Source organism: Gorilla gorilla, chromosome 17 (assembly GCF_029281585.2).
Source record: "Gorilla gorilla gorilla isolate KB3781 chromosome 17, NHGRI_mGorGor1-v2.1_pri, whole genome shotgun sequence".
In the NCBI taxonomy this organism is placed as follows: Eukaryota; Metazoa; Chordata; class Mammalia; order Primates; family Hominidae; genus Gorilla; species Gorilla gorilla.
The window spans coordinates 36,479,746-36,495,834 of record NC_073241.2 but is presented as its reverse complement, the minus strand read 5'-3'; the positions used below and the strand labels follow the sequence as shown (position 1 = coordinate 36,495,834).

At 39.1% G+C, this 16,089-nt stretch overlaps 1 protein-coding gene across 2 annotated transcripts in view; it reads left to right on the top strand.

Annotated features, from left to right (window-relative positions):
- RNMT (RNA guanine-7 methyltransferase) overlaps positions 1-15,187 on the top strand; it is a 59,447-nt gene extending 44,260 nt beyond the window's left edge. The window contains exon 12 of one of the 2 annotated variants that reach the window (XM_063699362.1): positions 13,262-15,187. In XM_063699362.1, the coding sequence (XP_063555432.1) occupies positions 13,262-13,335 (74 nt within the window). In that variant the 3' untranslated portion in view covers positions 13,336-15,187. The remainder of the gene's footprint in view (positions 1-13,261) is intronic. The other variant, XM_063699361.1, reaches the window with a different exon arrangement.
- The last annotated feature ends 902 nt before the right edge of the window (positions 15,188-16,089 follow it).

The window sequence follows — 16,089 nt, the reverse complement described above, 5'->3', positions numbered from 1 at the left end:
CATTACTGGATATATGCCCAAAGAAATATAAATTGTTTCACCATAAAAACACATGCATGCGCATGTTTATCATAACACTATCCATAATAGCAAAGACTTGGAATAACCTAAATGCCCATCAATGGTGGACTGGATAAGAAAAATGTAGTACATATACACGATGGAATACTATGCCGTTATAACAAAGAATGAAATCATGTGCTTTGCAGCAACATGAATAGAGGTGGAGGCCATTATCTTAAGCAAATTAACACAGGAACAGAAAACATGTTCTCACTTCTAAGCAGGAGTTAAACATTGAATACACATGAATACAAAGAAAGGAACAAGTACATACCAAGGCCTACTTTAAGGTTGGGAGTGGGAGGAGGCTCAAAAAACCTACCTATCAGGGAAGTCCCATTCTGGCTCCCCTCTCTCTTGCAAGAGAGAGAGCTGTTCTCTTTTCTTTTTCTTTCACCTACTAAACCTCCACTCTTAAATCAAAAAACAAACAAACAAACCTACCTATCAGGTACTATGCTTATTACCTGGTTCACAAAATAATCTGTACACCAAACCCCATGACATGGAATTTACCCATATAACCTGTACATGTATGCCCTGAACCTAAAATAAAAGTTGGAATAAAAAAATGAGCAAATATTGGTACCATGCATCTTGTACAGACTGCAGAACCATGAGCCAAATAAACCTCTTTTCTTTACAAATTACCTAGCCTCAGATATTCTTTTATAGCAACATTAGATAGATTAAGAATGGAATTGCAGGGTCATAGTACATACATCATGTTCATTTTTAATGAATACTGCCAAACAACTTTCCAAAGTTCCAATTGTCCAACATCTTCAGCAAACTTATTGGTGTCAGTCTTTCATGTTATTCTGGTAGGCATGTAGTGGTACCTTATGGCATTAGTTTTCATTTCACTGATTATTAATGAGGTTGTGCACTTTTCAGGTGATTATTGGTTTTGTCCTGGTGTGAAATAGCTGTTCAAACTCTTGCTCACTTTAGGAGGCTGAGGGTTGCTTGTCTTTTTTATACTGACATGTTAATTTTTTAAAATATATTTTTGTGTTCTGTGTACAGTTCCTTTGTTGAATATATTGTGTTGTGAGAATATGTTTAATGAAAAAAGCTCTTAATTTTAAGGTAGCACATTTACCGATGTTCTTTATAGTAAGCATATTTTGCTTAAATGTTTTTCTGCTCCAAGGTCATGAAATGTTCTGTATTTTCTTCTTTTTTTCATTTTTTTTATTATTACTATTTTTAGACAGTGTCTCGCTCTGTCACCCAGGCTGGAGTGCAGTGGCATGATCTTGGCTCACTGCAACCTCCACTTCCCAGGTTCAAGCGATTCTCCTGCCTCAGCCTCCCGAGTAACTGGGACTGCAGGCGCATGCCACCACGCCCAGTAATTTTTTGTATTTTTAGTAGAGATGGGGTTTCCCCGTGTTAGCCAGGATGGTCTCGATCTCCTGACTTTGTGATCCGCCCACCTCGGCCTCCCAAAATGCTGGGATTACAGGCATGACCACCGTGCCTAGCCCTCTATGTTTTCTTCTGAACTCTTGTTTTAAATATTTAAATATGAAATCTTACTGAATTGATTTTTGTTGATAGTGTGAGGTAGGGTTTAAGCTAAAAGTTTTCCCTTATGAATTTCCAGTTGGCCCAGCATCATTTTTTTTCTCCAAGCAGCATCAGAACAGACCAGCACCATTTGTTGAGAAAAATCATCCCTTCCTTGCTATACCAGTTTTACCTTTGTCATGTGTAAGGTGATCATATATGTGTGAGTATATTTCTGGACTCCATTGTGTTCACTGATCAGCTTGTTTCTTCTTACACCAGTAGCATACTATCTTAATTCGTATGTTTTTATAATCAATCTTGATAGTATATTGTGTAAGGCCTCCATATCTGTTTCTTGGTTCTTTGCATTTCCTTCATGATTTTAGAATCAGCTTATAGACAGGGCAATCTTGATATGCATTTGCTGCCACCCACCAAACGCATCATTCAACTGCCTCTGCAGTTTTTACCAGACAACTAAGAGTAATTTATTCCTCTTTTCACCTTAAATGTGACCACTTAAATGAGGCATTCTAAGCTTCCTAACAACACATGAACAAGCAGGACTGAAGCAGCCTCTTGAGGCACAAATCCATAGGTACTTAGGAAATTTAGACATACTTTCTTTATAAGGCCATTCTTGCATGGCTATAAAAAAATACTCAAGACTGGGTAATTGATAAAGAACGGAGTTTTAATTGGCTCACAGTTCTTCAAGCTGTATGGTAAGCATGGCAATGGTGTCTTCTTGGCTTCTCAGGAAGCCTCAGGGAACTTTAAATCATGGTAGAGGGTGAAGTGGGAGCAGGCACATCACATAGCGACAGCAGGAGCGAATGAGAAAGAGTTGGTGAAGGGAGAAGTGACCCACATTTTTAAACAATTGCATCTCATGTGAAATCAGAGGGAGAGCTCACTTATCACCAAGGAGATGACCCAAACCAGTAATGAGGAATCAGCCTCCGTAATCTAAACACCTCCCACCAGGCTCCGTCTCCAGCATTGGGGATTACAACTCAACGTGCGATTAGGGCAGGAACAAATATCCAAACTGTCATTCTGCACCTGACCTCTCCCAAACATCATGTCCTTCTCACATTGCAAAATAAAATTATGCCTTCCCAATAGTACCCCAAAGTCTTAACTTACTGCAGCATTAACTGAATTCCAAAGTTCAACGTCTCATCTTGGACAAAGCAACTTCCTTCCAACAGTGAGCCTGTAAAATAAAAAACAAGCTATTTACGATGTGAGTATAGGCATTGCATAAACATTCCTGTTCTAAAAGGGAAGATCTGGCCAAAAGAAATGGGGCTACAAGTCCCACACAAGTCTGAAACCAAGCAGGGCAGTCATTAAATCACAAAGCTCCAAAGTCATCTCCTTTGACTCCATGTCCTACATCCAGGGCACTCTGGTGCAAGAGGTGGGCTCCTGTATTAGTCCATTTCTTACACTGCTATAAACTTACTACCTAAGACTGGGTGATTTATAAACAAAAGAGCTTTAATTGACTCACAGTTCTGCATGGCCGGAGAGACCTCAGGAAACTTACAATCATGGCAGAAGGTGAAGGGAAAGCAAGGTATATCTTACTTAGTGGCAAGAGAGATAGCGTAAGGGGGAACTGCCAAACACTTTTAAGCCATCAGATCTTGTGAGAACTCACTCATTATGATGAGAACAGCAAGGGGGAAACTACCCCCATGACCCAGTCACCTCCCACCAGGTCCCTCCCTTGACATGTTGGGATTACAATTCAAGACGAGGTTTGGGTGGGGACACAGACCAAACCATTCCAGTTCCACAGGCCTTGGACAGCTCTGTCCCTGTGGCTTTGCAGGGTGCAACTCTCCCAGCTGCTCTCACAGTCAGGAGTTGAGTGCCTGTGACTTTTCCAGGCACAGAGTGCAAATTGCTGGTGGATCTATGATTCTTGGGTCTGGAGGGTGGTGGCCCCCTTCTGACAGCTCCATTAGGCAGTACCCAGTGGAATCTCAGTGTGGGACTCTAATCCCACATTTTCCCTTGTCACTGCCCTAGTAGAGGTTCTCTGTGATAGTTCTGCCCTTGCAGCAGGCTTCTGCCCGGACACCTAGGCTTTTTGATACATCCTCTGAAATCTAGGTGGAGGCTGCCAAGCCTCATTCACTCTCACATTCTGTGCACCTGCAGGCTTAACACCACATGAAAGCCATAAAGGCTTATGGCTTGCATTCTCCAAAGTGGCAGCCTGAACTGGCCCCTTTAAGCCCTTACCGGAGCTGCAGTCGCCTGGATGCAGGTAGCAGTGTCCTGAGATTTCACAGTACAGCAATGACCTGGCTCTGGCCCATGAAACCATTCAGCCCTCCTAGGCCTCAGGGTTTGTGGGGGGGGGGGGGGGGGGGGGGGTTGCTGCTGCCAAGGTCTCTGAAATGCCATTAAGACCTTTTCCTTATTTTCTTGGCTATTAGCACTTTACTCCCTTTTAGTAATGCAAATTTCTCTAGCAAGTCGTTGCTCCACAATCTGCTTGAATTCCTCTCTCTCAGAAATTCCTCTCTCTGTCTGAGAAATTCCTTCCAATGGATACCCTAAATCGTCATTTTGAAGTTCAAACTTCCACAGATCCTTAAGGCATGAATGCAGTGCAGGCAGGTTCTTTGCTAAGGCCTAACATGCACGACCTTTTCTCCAGTTCCCAGTAAATTTCCCATTTCCATATGAGACCTTGTCAGCCTGGAGTTCACTGTTCATATCACTATCAGCATTTTGGTCACAACCATTTTACCAGTCTCTAAGAAGTTGAAAACTTTCCCTCACCTTCCTGAGCCCTCCAAACTCTTCCAACTTCTGCCCTGTACCTAGTTCCAGAGTCACTTCCGCATTTTAAGGTATCTTATAGCAATGCCCCACTCCTTGGTACCAATTTTTTATGTTAGGCCTTTCTTGAATTGTTATAAATACCTGAGACTGGGCAATTTATTTTAAAAGAGGTTTAATTGGCTCACAGTTATGCAGACTGTACAGAAATCATGGCAATGGTATCTGCTCAGCTTCTGGGGAAACCTCAGGGAGCTTTCAATCATGGCAGAAGGCAAAGTGAGAGTTGGCACATCATATGGCAAAAGCAAGAGCAAGAGAGAGATAGTGGTGGGGAGGTGCCCCACACTTTTAAACTACCAGATCTTATGTGAACTTAGAAACGAGAGCTCACTTATCACCAAAGGGATGGCCTAAGCCATTCATGAGGGATCTGCTCTTATGATCCAGTCACCACTCATCAGGCCCCATCTCCAACACTGGGGATTACAATTCAACATGAGATTTGGGTAGGGCAAATATCCAGACTATATCACTTTCCCTTATCAACCATGGCTTCTCAGATTTAAAGGTAGATTTCCTACCACCCTTATCAGTGGGATACAATTTACTTTGTAAAAGCAAACACTCGGTGAGTAGTCAGCAAAGAGCAATTGGCCACTTACATAAAGGTTAGATGTCAGGAGGTAATAAGCCTGCAGAAAGAATTGTAAAGGTAGAAATGTCACAGCCTGGCTTGTAACTCTTTTTTTTCTTCGAGACGGAGTTTCACTCTTGTTGCCCAGGCTGGAGTGCAATGGCATGATCTCAGCTCACTGCACCCTCTGCCTCCCAGGTTCAAGTGATTCTCCTGCCTCAGCCTCCTGAGTAGCTGGAATTACAGGCACGCACCACCACGCCCGGCTAATTTTTTGTATTTTTAGTAGAGACGAGGATTCACCATGGCCAGGCTGGTATTGAACTTCTGACCTCAGGTGATCTGCCCACCTCGGCCTCCCAAAGTGCTGGGATTACAGGTGTGAGCCGCCATGCCTGGCAGCTTTTCTCCAGACAACTTTTCATATTATTTATAACTATTAATTTTTCCAGCAATGGCAATCCAATCATACCAGTAAATTGAATGGAATTTTTAAGAGTTTTTTCCTAAGATTTTTTTCTTTCTTTCTTTTTGGCATGTATCACTTCTGCTAAACTGGTAATAAAATGAAGTTACCACTATGTGCAAATACATTGCTCTTCTCACAAAAGCGAATATATCACTTTTAATCACATGGTAAATGTTTTCACTATTCTTTTTTTTTTTTTTTTTTTTTTTTTTAAGAGATAAGGTCTTGCTCTGTCACCTAGGCTGGAGCACAGTGGTACAGTCATAGATCACTGCAGTCTTGAACTTCTCAGCTCAAGCAATCCTCTTGCCTTAGCCTCCCAAATAGCTAGGACTACAGGCACATGCCATCACACCTAGCTAATTCAAAAAATTTTTTGTATAGACAGGGGTCTTGCTATGTTGTCCAGGCATGTTGCAAACATCTGGCCTCAAGCTATGCTCCCACCTCAGCAGTTGAAAGCACTGGGATTACAACCATAAGCCACTGTGTCAGGCCTTTTCCGTTATGTGGTGATAATAGTGATAGCTAATATTTTAAAGCAGATACCATTAATTACATCATCTTTTAACTCTTGCCAGCATTAATACAAAATAAATGCTGTATTATTATTATTATTATTATTATTATTTTCTTTTTCTTTCTGAGACGGAGTCTTGCTCTGTCCCCCAGGCTAGAGTGCAGTGGCGTGATCTTGGCTCACTGCAAACTCCGCCTCTTGGGTTCACGCCATTCTCCTGCCTCAGCCTCCTGAGTAGCTGGGACTACAGGTGCCTGCCACCACGCCTGGCTAATTTTTTTTTTCTTTTTTTGTATTTTTAGTAGAGATGGGGTTTCACCGTGTTAGCCAGGATGGTCTCGATCTCCTGACTTCATGATCCACCCGCCTCAGCCTCCCAATGTGCTGGGATTACAGGTGTGAGCCACCATGCCCAGCCTATTATTATTTTTTTAATGATGCTGATGAAGAAAACAAAGTTGAATGGAGCTAAATGGCCCAAATTCAATGAATGAATGTTGATGCTGAACTTCCATCCAGACCTGTGAGAATACAAACCCAAATTTCCTAACCTCACTATATTGTGTGTATTGACTATGTATTTATGGTCATCTGAACTCCAAGAAACCTTTAGAAATTATACAGTCTTGCACCTTTACTAGGGAGCATTTGAAAGTGAACACTTAAAGCATCAGGTGGATGAACATGGATTTAAATTTAGCACCAGATATTGAGATCTCTTGGTGAACTACTCATGATTTATCAAAGAGGCATTCCAAGAATAATTATTGTTATTTACATTAAGTCTTCATTCTGGAATTTTACTGTACATGGCAGATAATTAATTTTGGCTGAATGGTATTAGAACTTTTCCAGATTTTTCTTTTTTAGAAAACTTAAACAGAAATATTTTGAACAACACAGGTTTGAACTGTGAGGATCCACTTTCCTGCAGATTTTTTTCAACCAAACATGGATTGAAACTACAGTATTCACGAGATGTGAAACCCACATATACAAAGGGCTGACTTTTCATGTACACAGGTTCTACAGAGTTAACTCCAGGACTTGAGTATGCAGGGATTTTGGTATACTTGAGAAGTCCTAGAACCAATCTCCCATGTTTACTAAGGGATGACTGTATATAGTCTTTCAAATTTCTTATATGATAGAATATAATTTTAAGTTATGTATGTTTAATTTAGATCAACATATTAAAGTCCTATAAATGTTGTTTATAATGTCTTTCATATATAGAAGGATATTTTTTTCTAGTTTTTTTCATTTACTAAGTCAAATGCCTTTATTTTAAATCATGAAAATATTAGTATAATTTGTTAGATATCATTTGAAATGATACAGTGTTTGGTTTGGGTACAAAATATATATTAAAATATATTTAACTTTTAATTTTTAAAATATATTTTACAGGTTATGCCATTAACTTAACATATATTTTTTAAGTTAATGGCATAACCTGTAGAATTAATGGCAATTTCAATCTGTCCACATATGTTCTAAAAAACACACAGGTGGCCAGGCGCAGTGGGTCACTCCTGTAATCCCAGCATTTTGGGAGGCCGAGGCGGGTGGATCACAAGGTCAGGAGTTCAAGACCAGCCTGGCCAAGATGGTGAAACCCTGTCTCTACTAAAAATACAAAAATTAGCCAGGCATGGTGGCGGGTGCCTGTAATCCCAGCTACTTGGGAGGCTGAGGCAGGAGAATCGCTGGAACCCGGGGGGCAGAGGTTGCAGTGAGCCAAGATTGCACCATTGCACTCCAGCCTGGGCGACAGAGTGAGACTCTGTCTCAAAAAAAAAAAAAAAAAAAAAAAAGAACAAAACAAAAAACAAACAAAAAAATCCTCCACATAGGCTAACAAGAAGAGTAAATAAAAATTACCCATAGCTCACACATACAGCTTAACTAGGAGACAGAATACTATAAACTACAGTTTCCATTGAAGTAGTTGGAGGTTGGGGTGGCGTAAATAGAAATAGCTCCAGAGTCTACTCCAGAGCAGTTTCAGAAGGAGACAGTACATAAAATAGAGAGGGCAGTAATAAAATAACCATCAGAAATTGAGAGTGCCACCCTGAGTAGACGAATGATGAAAACAATAAATTTTTCCCGTGGACTCATGAAAACAGCTATTATCTGGCAAGCCCAGCAGGTGGGCCAGGGTACAGAATGACCACTGGTAAATTTAGATAGTGACAACGCATAAAGAAGGTCATCAGAATGATTTGATAAAAAAGACTTAGTGGAGGCGGAGTAGAAAACAGGTTTGAAGCTGGGCGCGGTGGCTCATGCCTGTAATCCCAGCACTTTGGGAGGCTCAGGCAGGTGGATGACGAGGTCAGAAGTTTGAGATCAGCCTGGCCAACATGGTGAAACCCTGTCTCTACTAAAAATACAAAAATTAGCTGGGCGTGGTGGTGCGCATCTGTAATCCCAGGTACTCAGGAGGCTGAGGCAGGAGAATTGCTTGAACTGGGGAGGTGGAGGTTGCAGTGAGCCAAGATTGCACCATTGCACTCCAGCTGTGGGCGACAGAGCAAGACTCCATCTTGGGAAAAAGAAAAGAAAGAAAGAAAGAGAGAAAGGAAGGAAGGAAGGAAGGGAGGGAGGGAGGGAGGGAAGAAAGAAAGAAAATAGGTTTGATTGTTGGAGAAGATCTCAAGAGGTAGCATTTGAGCTCAGACCCGAATAATCATATAAGGCAAGAATGCCCCAGTCTAGGAGAATAGCAAATGCAAAAGCTTAAGTCAAGAATAAGACTGCAATTTCAGAAAATGAGAGTAAGTTATTTGAGTTAATTGAGTAAAGTGATGAGTGTTATATAATGGATGCTTAGAGATAGGCAGGGACCAGGTAATGTAAGACCCTGTAGGTGGTGGAAAAAGTCTGGATATTTTTCTGAAGTCAATGGAAAGCCACAAGGGGTTTATGAGATATGAATGTAATCATCCATTCTATATTTTTGGTAACCAAAGCAGCAGGATATTGGTATAAAAATAGTTACATTGACCAACGGATCCGAATGGAGAACTGAAAAATAAAGCCACATATTTACAGCCAACTCATCTTCAACAAAGCCAACAAGAACTTACATTGGGGAAAGGGCACCCTCTTCAATATGGTGCTGAGAAAATTGGAGAGCCAGTTGCAGAAGAATGGCGCTGGACCCTTATCTCTCATCATATACAAAAGTCAGCTCAAGATGGATTAAAAACTTAAATGTAATAACTGGAACTTTAAAAATACTAAAACCTAGGAAAAACTCTTGGACATTGGTCTACACAAAGAATTTATGACTAAGACCTCAAAAGCACAGGCAACAAAAACAAAAATAGACAAATGGGACTTAATTAAACTAAAAAGCTTCTGCACACAAAAAGAAATAACAGAGTAAGAGACAATTTGTTGAATGGGAGAAAATATTTGCAAACTGTTCATTCAACAGGATGCTAATATCCAGAATATACAAGAAACTCAACAGGAATTCCATTAAAAAGTGGGCAGAGGGGCCGGGTGTGGTGGCTTATGCCTGTAATCCCAGCACTTTGGGAGGCTAAGGCGGGTGGATCACGAGGTCAGGAGATCGAGACCATTCTGGCTAACATGGTGAAGCCCCATCTGTACTAAAAATACAAAAAATTAGCCGGGCTTGGTGGCGGGCACCTGTAGTCCCAGCTACTCAGGAGGCTGAGGCAGGAGAATCGCTTGAACCCAGGAGGCAGAGGTTGCAGTGACCTCAGATCATGTCACTGAACTCCAGCCTGGCAACAGAGCAAGACTCCATCTCAAAAAAAAAGTGGGCAAAGGATATGCCTAGACATTTCTCAAAAGAAGACATACAACTGGCCACCAGGTATATGAACAAATGATCAACATCACTATCAAAGAAATGCAAATGTCAATAAATTTTAAAGTATTAAAATCATATACAATATTTTTCTACCACAACAGAAATTTATAAAAGAAGAAAATTTGGGAAATCCACAAATATTTGGAAATTAATACACTTTTATTTTCATGGACCAAGAGAGAAATCACAAAATATATTAAGTGGAATGGAAAAAACACATCAAGACGCATCGGATGCAATGATAGCAGTACTTAGAGGGAAATTTATAGCTACAAATACATATTAGAAAATACGGATGTCACATCAATAAACTAAGCTTTCACTCAGTAACTGGGAAAAAAAACTAAACTCAAGAAGAAAGAAGCAAATAATAAAGATTAGAGTGAAAAATCAATGAAATAGATAACAGAGAAGCAATAGAGAAAGTTGGTGAAATTAAAAATTAGTTTTTTAAAAAATTCAACAAAACTGACAGATCTTTAGCTAGACTGATCAAGAAAAAAAGACAAATTACTAAAATGAGAAATGAGAGGACTTCACTATGAAATTTATAAAAATTAAGGGACTATAGTGGAATAACATGAACATATTTAGGTCAGCAAATTGGACAACTTAGATGGAATAGACTAATTTCTCCAAAGATAAAAATACACTCAAAATACTAAAAATGACTCAAGAAGAATGAGAAAATCTGACTAGTAAAAAAATGTAATTAGTGCCTTAAAATCTCACCAAAAAAGCCCAGGCCCAGATGGTTTCACTGGTGATTTCTCTCACATTTAGAGAAATAATACTAACCCTTTATAAACTCCTCCAGAATAGAAAGGAGAAGGGAACAATTCCCAACTCATTCTATGAGGGTAGTATTTGCATATCAGAGGCGAAAAAAGGGCATTATTTTTTAAAAACCTACGGACAAATATTTCTTACAAATGTAGATGCACAGATCCTCAACAAATCACTAACAAGCAGAATGCGGCAGCATATACAAAGAATTGTACACCATGATCAAGTGGAATTTATTCCATAGTGCAAAGGTGACTTAACATCTGAAAAGTAATATATTGCACTGTACTAATAGAATGAAAGATAAAACCACATAATCATCTCAATAGATGAAGCATTTTTACAAAATCCAACATCCCTTCATGATGACACTCAGTAAAACTGGAATAGAAGGGAGCATCTTTAATCTGATAAAAGCATCTACAAAAATCTACAGCTAACATTATAACTAAAGATAAAAGAAAATAAGAAACGAGGCAAGGATGTTCAATCTCATCACTCCTATTTAACATGGTACTGCAGGTTTTAGCCAGTGTAATCAAGCAAGAAAATGAGATATGTATAGGTAATCCTTGGAAATTCACAAAACTGTGAGTTCAGCAAAGTTACATGATACAAAATCAATATGCAAAAGTACTTGTATTTCTGTGTCTTAGCAATGAACAAATTAAAGATGAAACTGAGAAAAAATGTAATCGACAATAATAATGCAGGAATAAATGTAACAAAGTTTAAGTCTTGTACACTGAAACTATAAAAAGTATTGCTGAGGGAATTAAAGATCTAAATAAGTGGAGGGATATTTCATGTTCGTGGATTGGAATGCTCAATATTGTTAAGATGTCAGCTCTCCTCATATTAATCTATGGATTCAACATAATATGCATAGAAACTCCAGCAGGCTTTTTTTTTTTTTTTGCAGAAATTAACAACCTGATCTTTAAACTTTATAAATTAACACAAATGACCCAGCATAGTCAAAACAATTCATAAAAGGAACAAAGTGAAAGAACTTATACTTCTTGATTTAAAAAATTACTATAATTCCAAATAAGACAATGAGTGTGGTATTGGAATAAAGGTAGACATCCAGATCAATAGAATGAAATGTAGAGTACAAAAATAAACCCTTATATTTAGGTCCATTGATTCTCAAGAAAGGTGCCAACACATATGGGGAAAGAATAGTCTTTTTGACAAATAATGATGAAACAGTTTTAAATCTTACCTCACACTATATGCAAAAATTAATTCCAAATGGATTTAAAACCTAGTTTAGGAACTGAAACCATAGGATCTTTAGAAGAAAACATAGAGAAAAATCTTCATGACCTTGGGTCAATCAAAGGTATTTTGGATATGACACTAAAAGAATACATTATAAAAAAATTGACAAATTGGACTTTGTCAAAATTTAAAACTTTGTGCATCAGACAATGTCATTAAAATAAATAGACAATCTACATAATGGTAAAAAATATGTGGAAATAATATTTATGACAAAAGTCTTCTATTCAGAATATACAAAAAACTTTTACAACTCAATAATAAGGCAAACAGTCTTGTTTACAAATAGCCAAAATATTTGAATAGACATTTCACAAAAGATATGAATGGCAAAAGGCACAGGAAAAGATAGTCAACATCATTAATCATTCAGAGATTCAAATTAAAACACAACACAATACCACTTTTCACCCGTTAGAATGGCATAATCAAAATAAACAGACAGTACTAAGTATTGGGGAAGATGTAGAGAAAAAGGAGCTCTCGGCTGAGTGCAATGGTCAAGCCTGTAATCCCTGCACTTTGGGAAGCTGAGGCTGGAGGACCACGAGGTCAGGAGGTCGAGACCAGCCTGGCCAACATGGTGAAACCCTGTCTCTACTAAAAATACAAAAAATAGCTGAGCGTGGTGGCGGGCATCTGTAATCCCAGCTACTCGGGAGGCTGAGGCAGGAGAATCATCTGAACCCCGGAGGCAGAGGTTGCAGTGAGCCCAGATCGCACCATTGCACTCCAGCCCGGGTGATAGGTGATAGGGCAAGACTTCGTCTCAAAAAAGAAAAAAGAAGAAGAAAAATAAAAAGGAGCTGTCATACACTGCTGATGGGAATGTAGAATGGCACAGCCACCACTTTGGAAAGCAGTTTAACATTTTCTTAAAATGTTAAACATAAATTTACCATATGACCCAGCAATTTCACTCCTGGATATCTACCCAAAGAAATGAGAACATATGTCCACACAAAGACTTGTTTAGGAATCATAACAGCTAAAAGCATTATTCACAACAGCTAAATGCACATGTCCATCACGTGGTGAATGGATAAACAAAATATGATATATCCTTATAATGGAATATCATTAAATAATAAAAAGGAGCTAACTTATCCACGGGTGAACCTCAAAAACATGCTAAATGAAAAAAAGTCGGATTTGAAACATTACATATTATATGATTCTATGTACAGGAAATGTCCAGAAAGACAAGTCTACAGAGCAGATATCAACAAACATTTGGCATAAAGGGCAATACAGTAAATATTTTAGGTTCTGTTGGCCATAAAACAAAGCTCTCTTACAACTATTCAATTCTGCATTTTTCAGGAGAAAGCAGCCACAACATATATGTAAATGAATGGGCAGAACTGTGTCTCCATAAAACTACAGTTGATCCTTGAACAACACAAGTTTGAACTGTGTGGGTCTACTTATATATGAATTTTCTTTCACCTCTGCTACTCCTGAGACAGCAAGATCAACCCCTCCACTTCCTCCTCTTCCTCAGCCTACTCAATATGAAGATGACAAGGATAAAGACTTTTATGATAGTCCACTTCCACTTATTTGTGATAGTCCATACTATTATGAATAGTAAATATATTCTCTTCTTCGTGATTTTCTTTATAATGTTTTCTCTAGCTTACTTTATCTAAGAATATAATAGATAATACATATAACGTGCAAAGTGTATGTTAATCAACTATTTATTTTATTAGTAAGGCTTCCAGTCAACAGTAGGTTATTAGTAGTTATGGAGTCAAGTTGTATGTGGATTTTTGACTGTGCATGGAGTTGATGTCCCTAACCCCTACGTTGTTCAAGCATCAATTGTATTCATAAAAACAGGCCACAGACTGGATTTGGCCCATGACAGTAGTTTGCAGACTCCTGCTATAGAGGAAAGAGTACATTAATGGTTGTCTGGAGCTGGGTGGGGGTGAGGAGGGTGACAACTGCAAGTGATTGAAAAAGGTGAAGGGGAATATTTTGCAGATAACAGGAGTTTGCAAACTACTATTAAAGAAGAGCAAGAGGAGAAAAGTCAAAGAAGAATATGCAACAGAGAGGATTCTGTGAAGACAATGGAGTAGGAAGCACCAGGAGTAATCTCACATGCCCAGGGAAAGGCACAGACTCAGAAAATACCTAAGAAATCTTTAAGTTTACACCTCAAGCTAATCCTTGGCACAGAGACAGCCTACAATAATAAAAATCAATACACAAATAAAAACAATAACAAAAAAACCCCCACAGTTCTCTCTCTGTGCAGCAGTCTCCTCTCTGGTGCTGTGCCTGGAAGTGCTCCAGCCACTCTGACTCCCAGCTCTGCCTGACTCCTGGCTAGCTGGCTAGCCCAACTAGCAGCCTGCCTCCCTGAACTTCCAACTCTGCTCCTCAACTCAAGGAGGCTGCCTGTGTTCCCAGCTCTGTGCCATATCCTGGGAACTCTCTAAGCAATAAACTGAGGCAATCATAGGACTCACCCGGATAGTGAACGTTGTACCAAATAGGTAGTTTTTCAGTCCTTGCCCTGGCCCTCCCTCCCTCCCTACTTTTGGAATCCCCAGTCTCTACTGTTCCCATCTTTATGTCTGTGTGTACCCAAGGTTTAGGTCCCACTTATAAGTGAGAACATGCAACATTTGGTTTTCTGTGTCTGCATTAATTCTCTTAGGGTAATGGCTCCCAGTTGCATCCATGTTGCTGCAAAGGACATGGTTTCATTTTTTATGGCTGCATAGTATTCCACAGTGTATATATACCATATTTTCTTTCTTTTTTTTTTATTATTGTACTTTAAGTTTTAGGGTACATGTGCACAACGTGCAGGTTTGTTACATATGTATACATGTGCCATGTTGGTGTGCTGCACCCATTAACTAGTCATTTAGCATTAGGTGTATCTCCTAATGCTATCCCTCCCCCGTCCCCCCACCCCACAACAGTCCCCAGTGTGTGATGTTCCCCTTCCTATGTCCAAGTGTTCTTATTGTTCAATTCCCACCTATGAGTGAGAACATGAGGTGTTTGGTTTTTTGTCCTTGCAATAGTTTGCTGAGAATGATGGTTTCCAGCTTCATCCATGTCCCTACAAAGGACATGAACTCATCATTTTTTATGGTTCCATAGTATTCCATGGTGTATATGTGCCACACTTTCTTAATCCAGTCTATCATTGTTGGACATTTGGCTTGGTTCCAAGTCTTTGCTATTGTGAATAGTGCCACAATAAACATACGTGTGCATGTGTCTTTATAGCAGCATGATTTATAATCCTTTGGGTATATACCCAGTAATGGGATGGCTGGGTCAAATGGTATATACCATATTTTCTTTATCCAATCCACCATTGACAGCCACCTAGGTTAATTCCATGTCTTTACTTGCTTTTTAGAATCAATTCCTTACCCATACTTTTTCAAAGTTGTTTAGTTTTTTTCTAGCCTTTTGAAATGAATGCTCAATTCAGTGATTTTAATCTGTTGTGTATAAATATTACCCCCTTTAAGGCTATGAATTAGCCTCTGAAAACAGCTATATAGTCAGCCCTTCATATCCATGGGTTCTGCATCTGTAGAGTCAACCAATTGTGGATCAAAAATATTTGGGGAAAAAATGATGGTTGCATCTGTACTGAACTTGTACAGACTTTTTTTTCTTGTCATTATGCCCTAAATAATAGAATATAGCAAATATTTGTAAAGCATTTACATTGTATTAGGTATTATAAGAAATCTAGAGATGATTTACAGTATACAGGAGGATGTGCATAGGTTATATGCAAATACTGTACCATTTTACATCAGGCACTTGAGCATCCATGGCTTTTGGTATCCATGGGGAGTCCTGTAACCAATTCCCCATGAATACACAGAGACAACTGTATTAGCGTATTGGTTGTTATGCTTCAAGCTACAAGGAATGGAAAACAACTACAAGTAGCTTAAACAAGAGAGAATTATTATCCCATTGTATTAACTATATTTTCTTATCTTCTGCATTCATGATAATCTGGCATTTGAAGCCTTGATGCTGGAGAAACTGCCCCTCCTAGGATTAGCTCGTTCCTAAAAAGCAAATGACTCCCCTGCAATCACACCTTTTTTATACAAACCAACCGATCCAGAGCCCACAGTTATACCTACTTCATA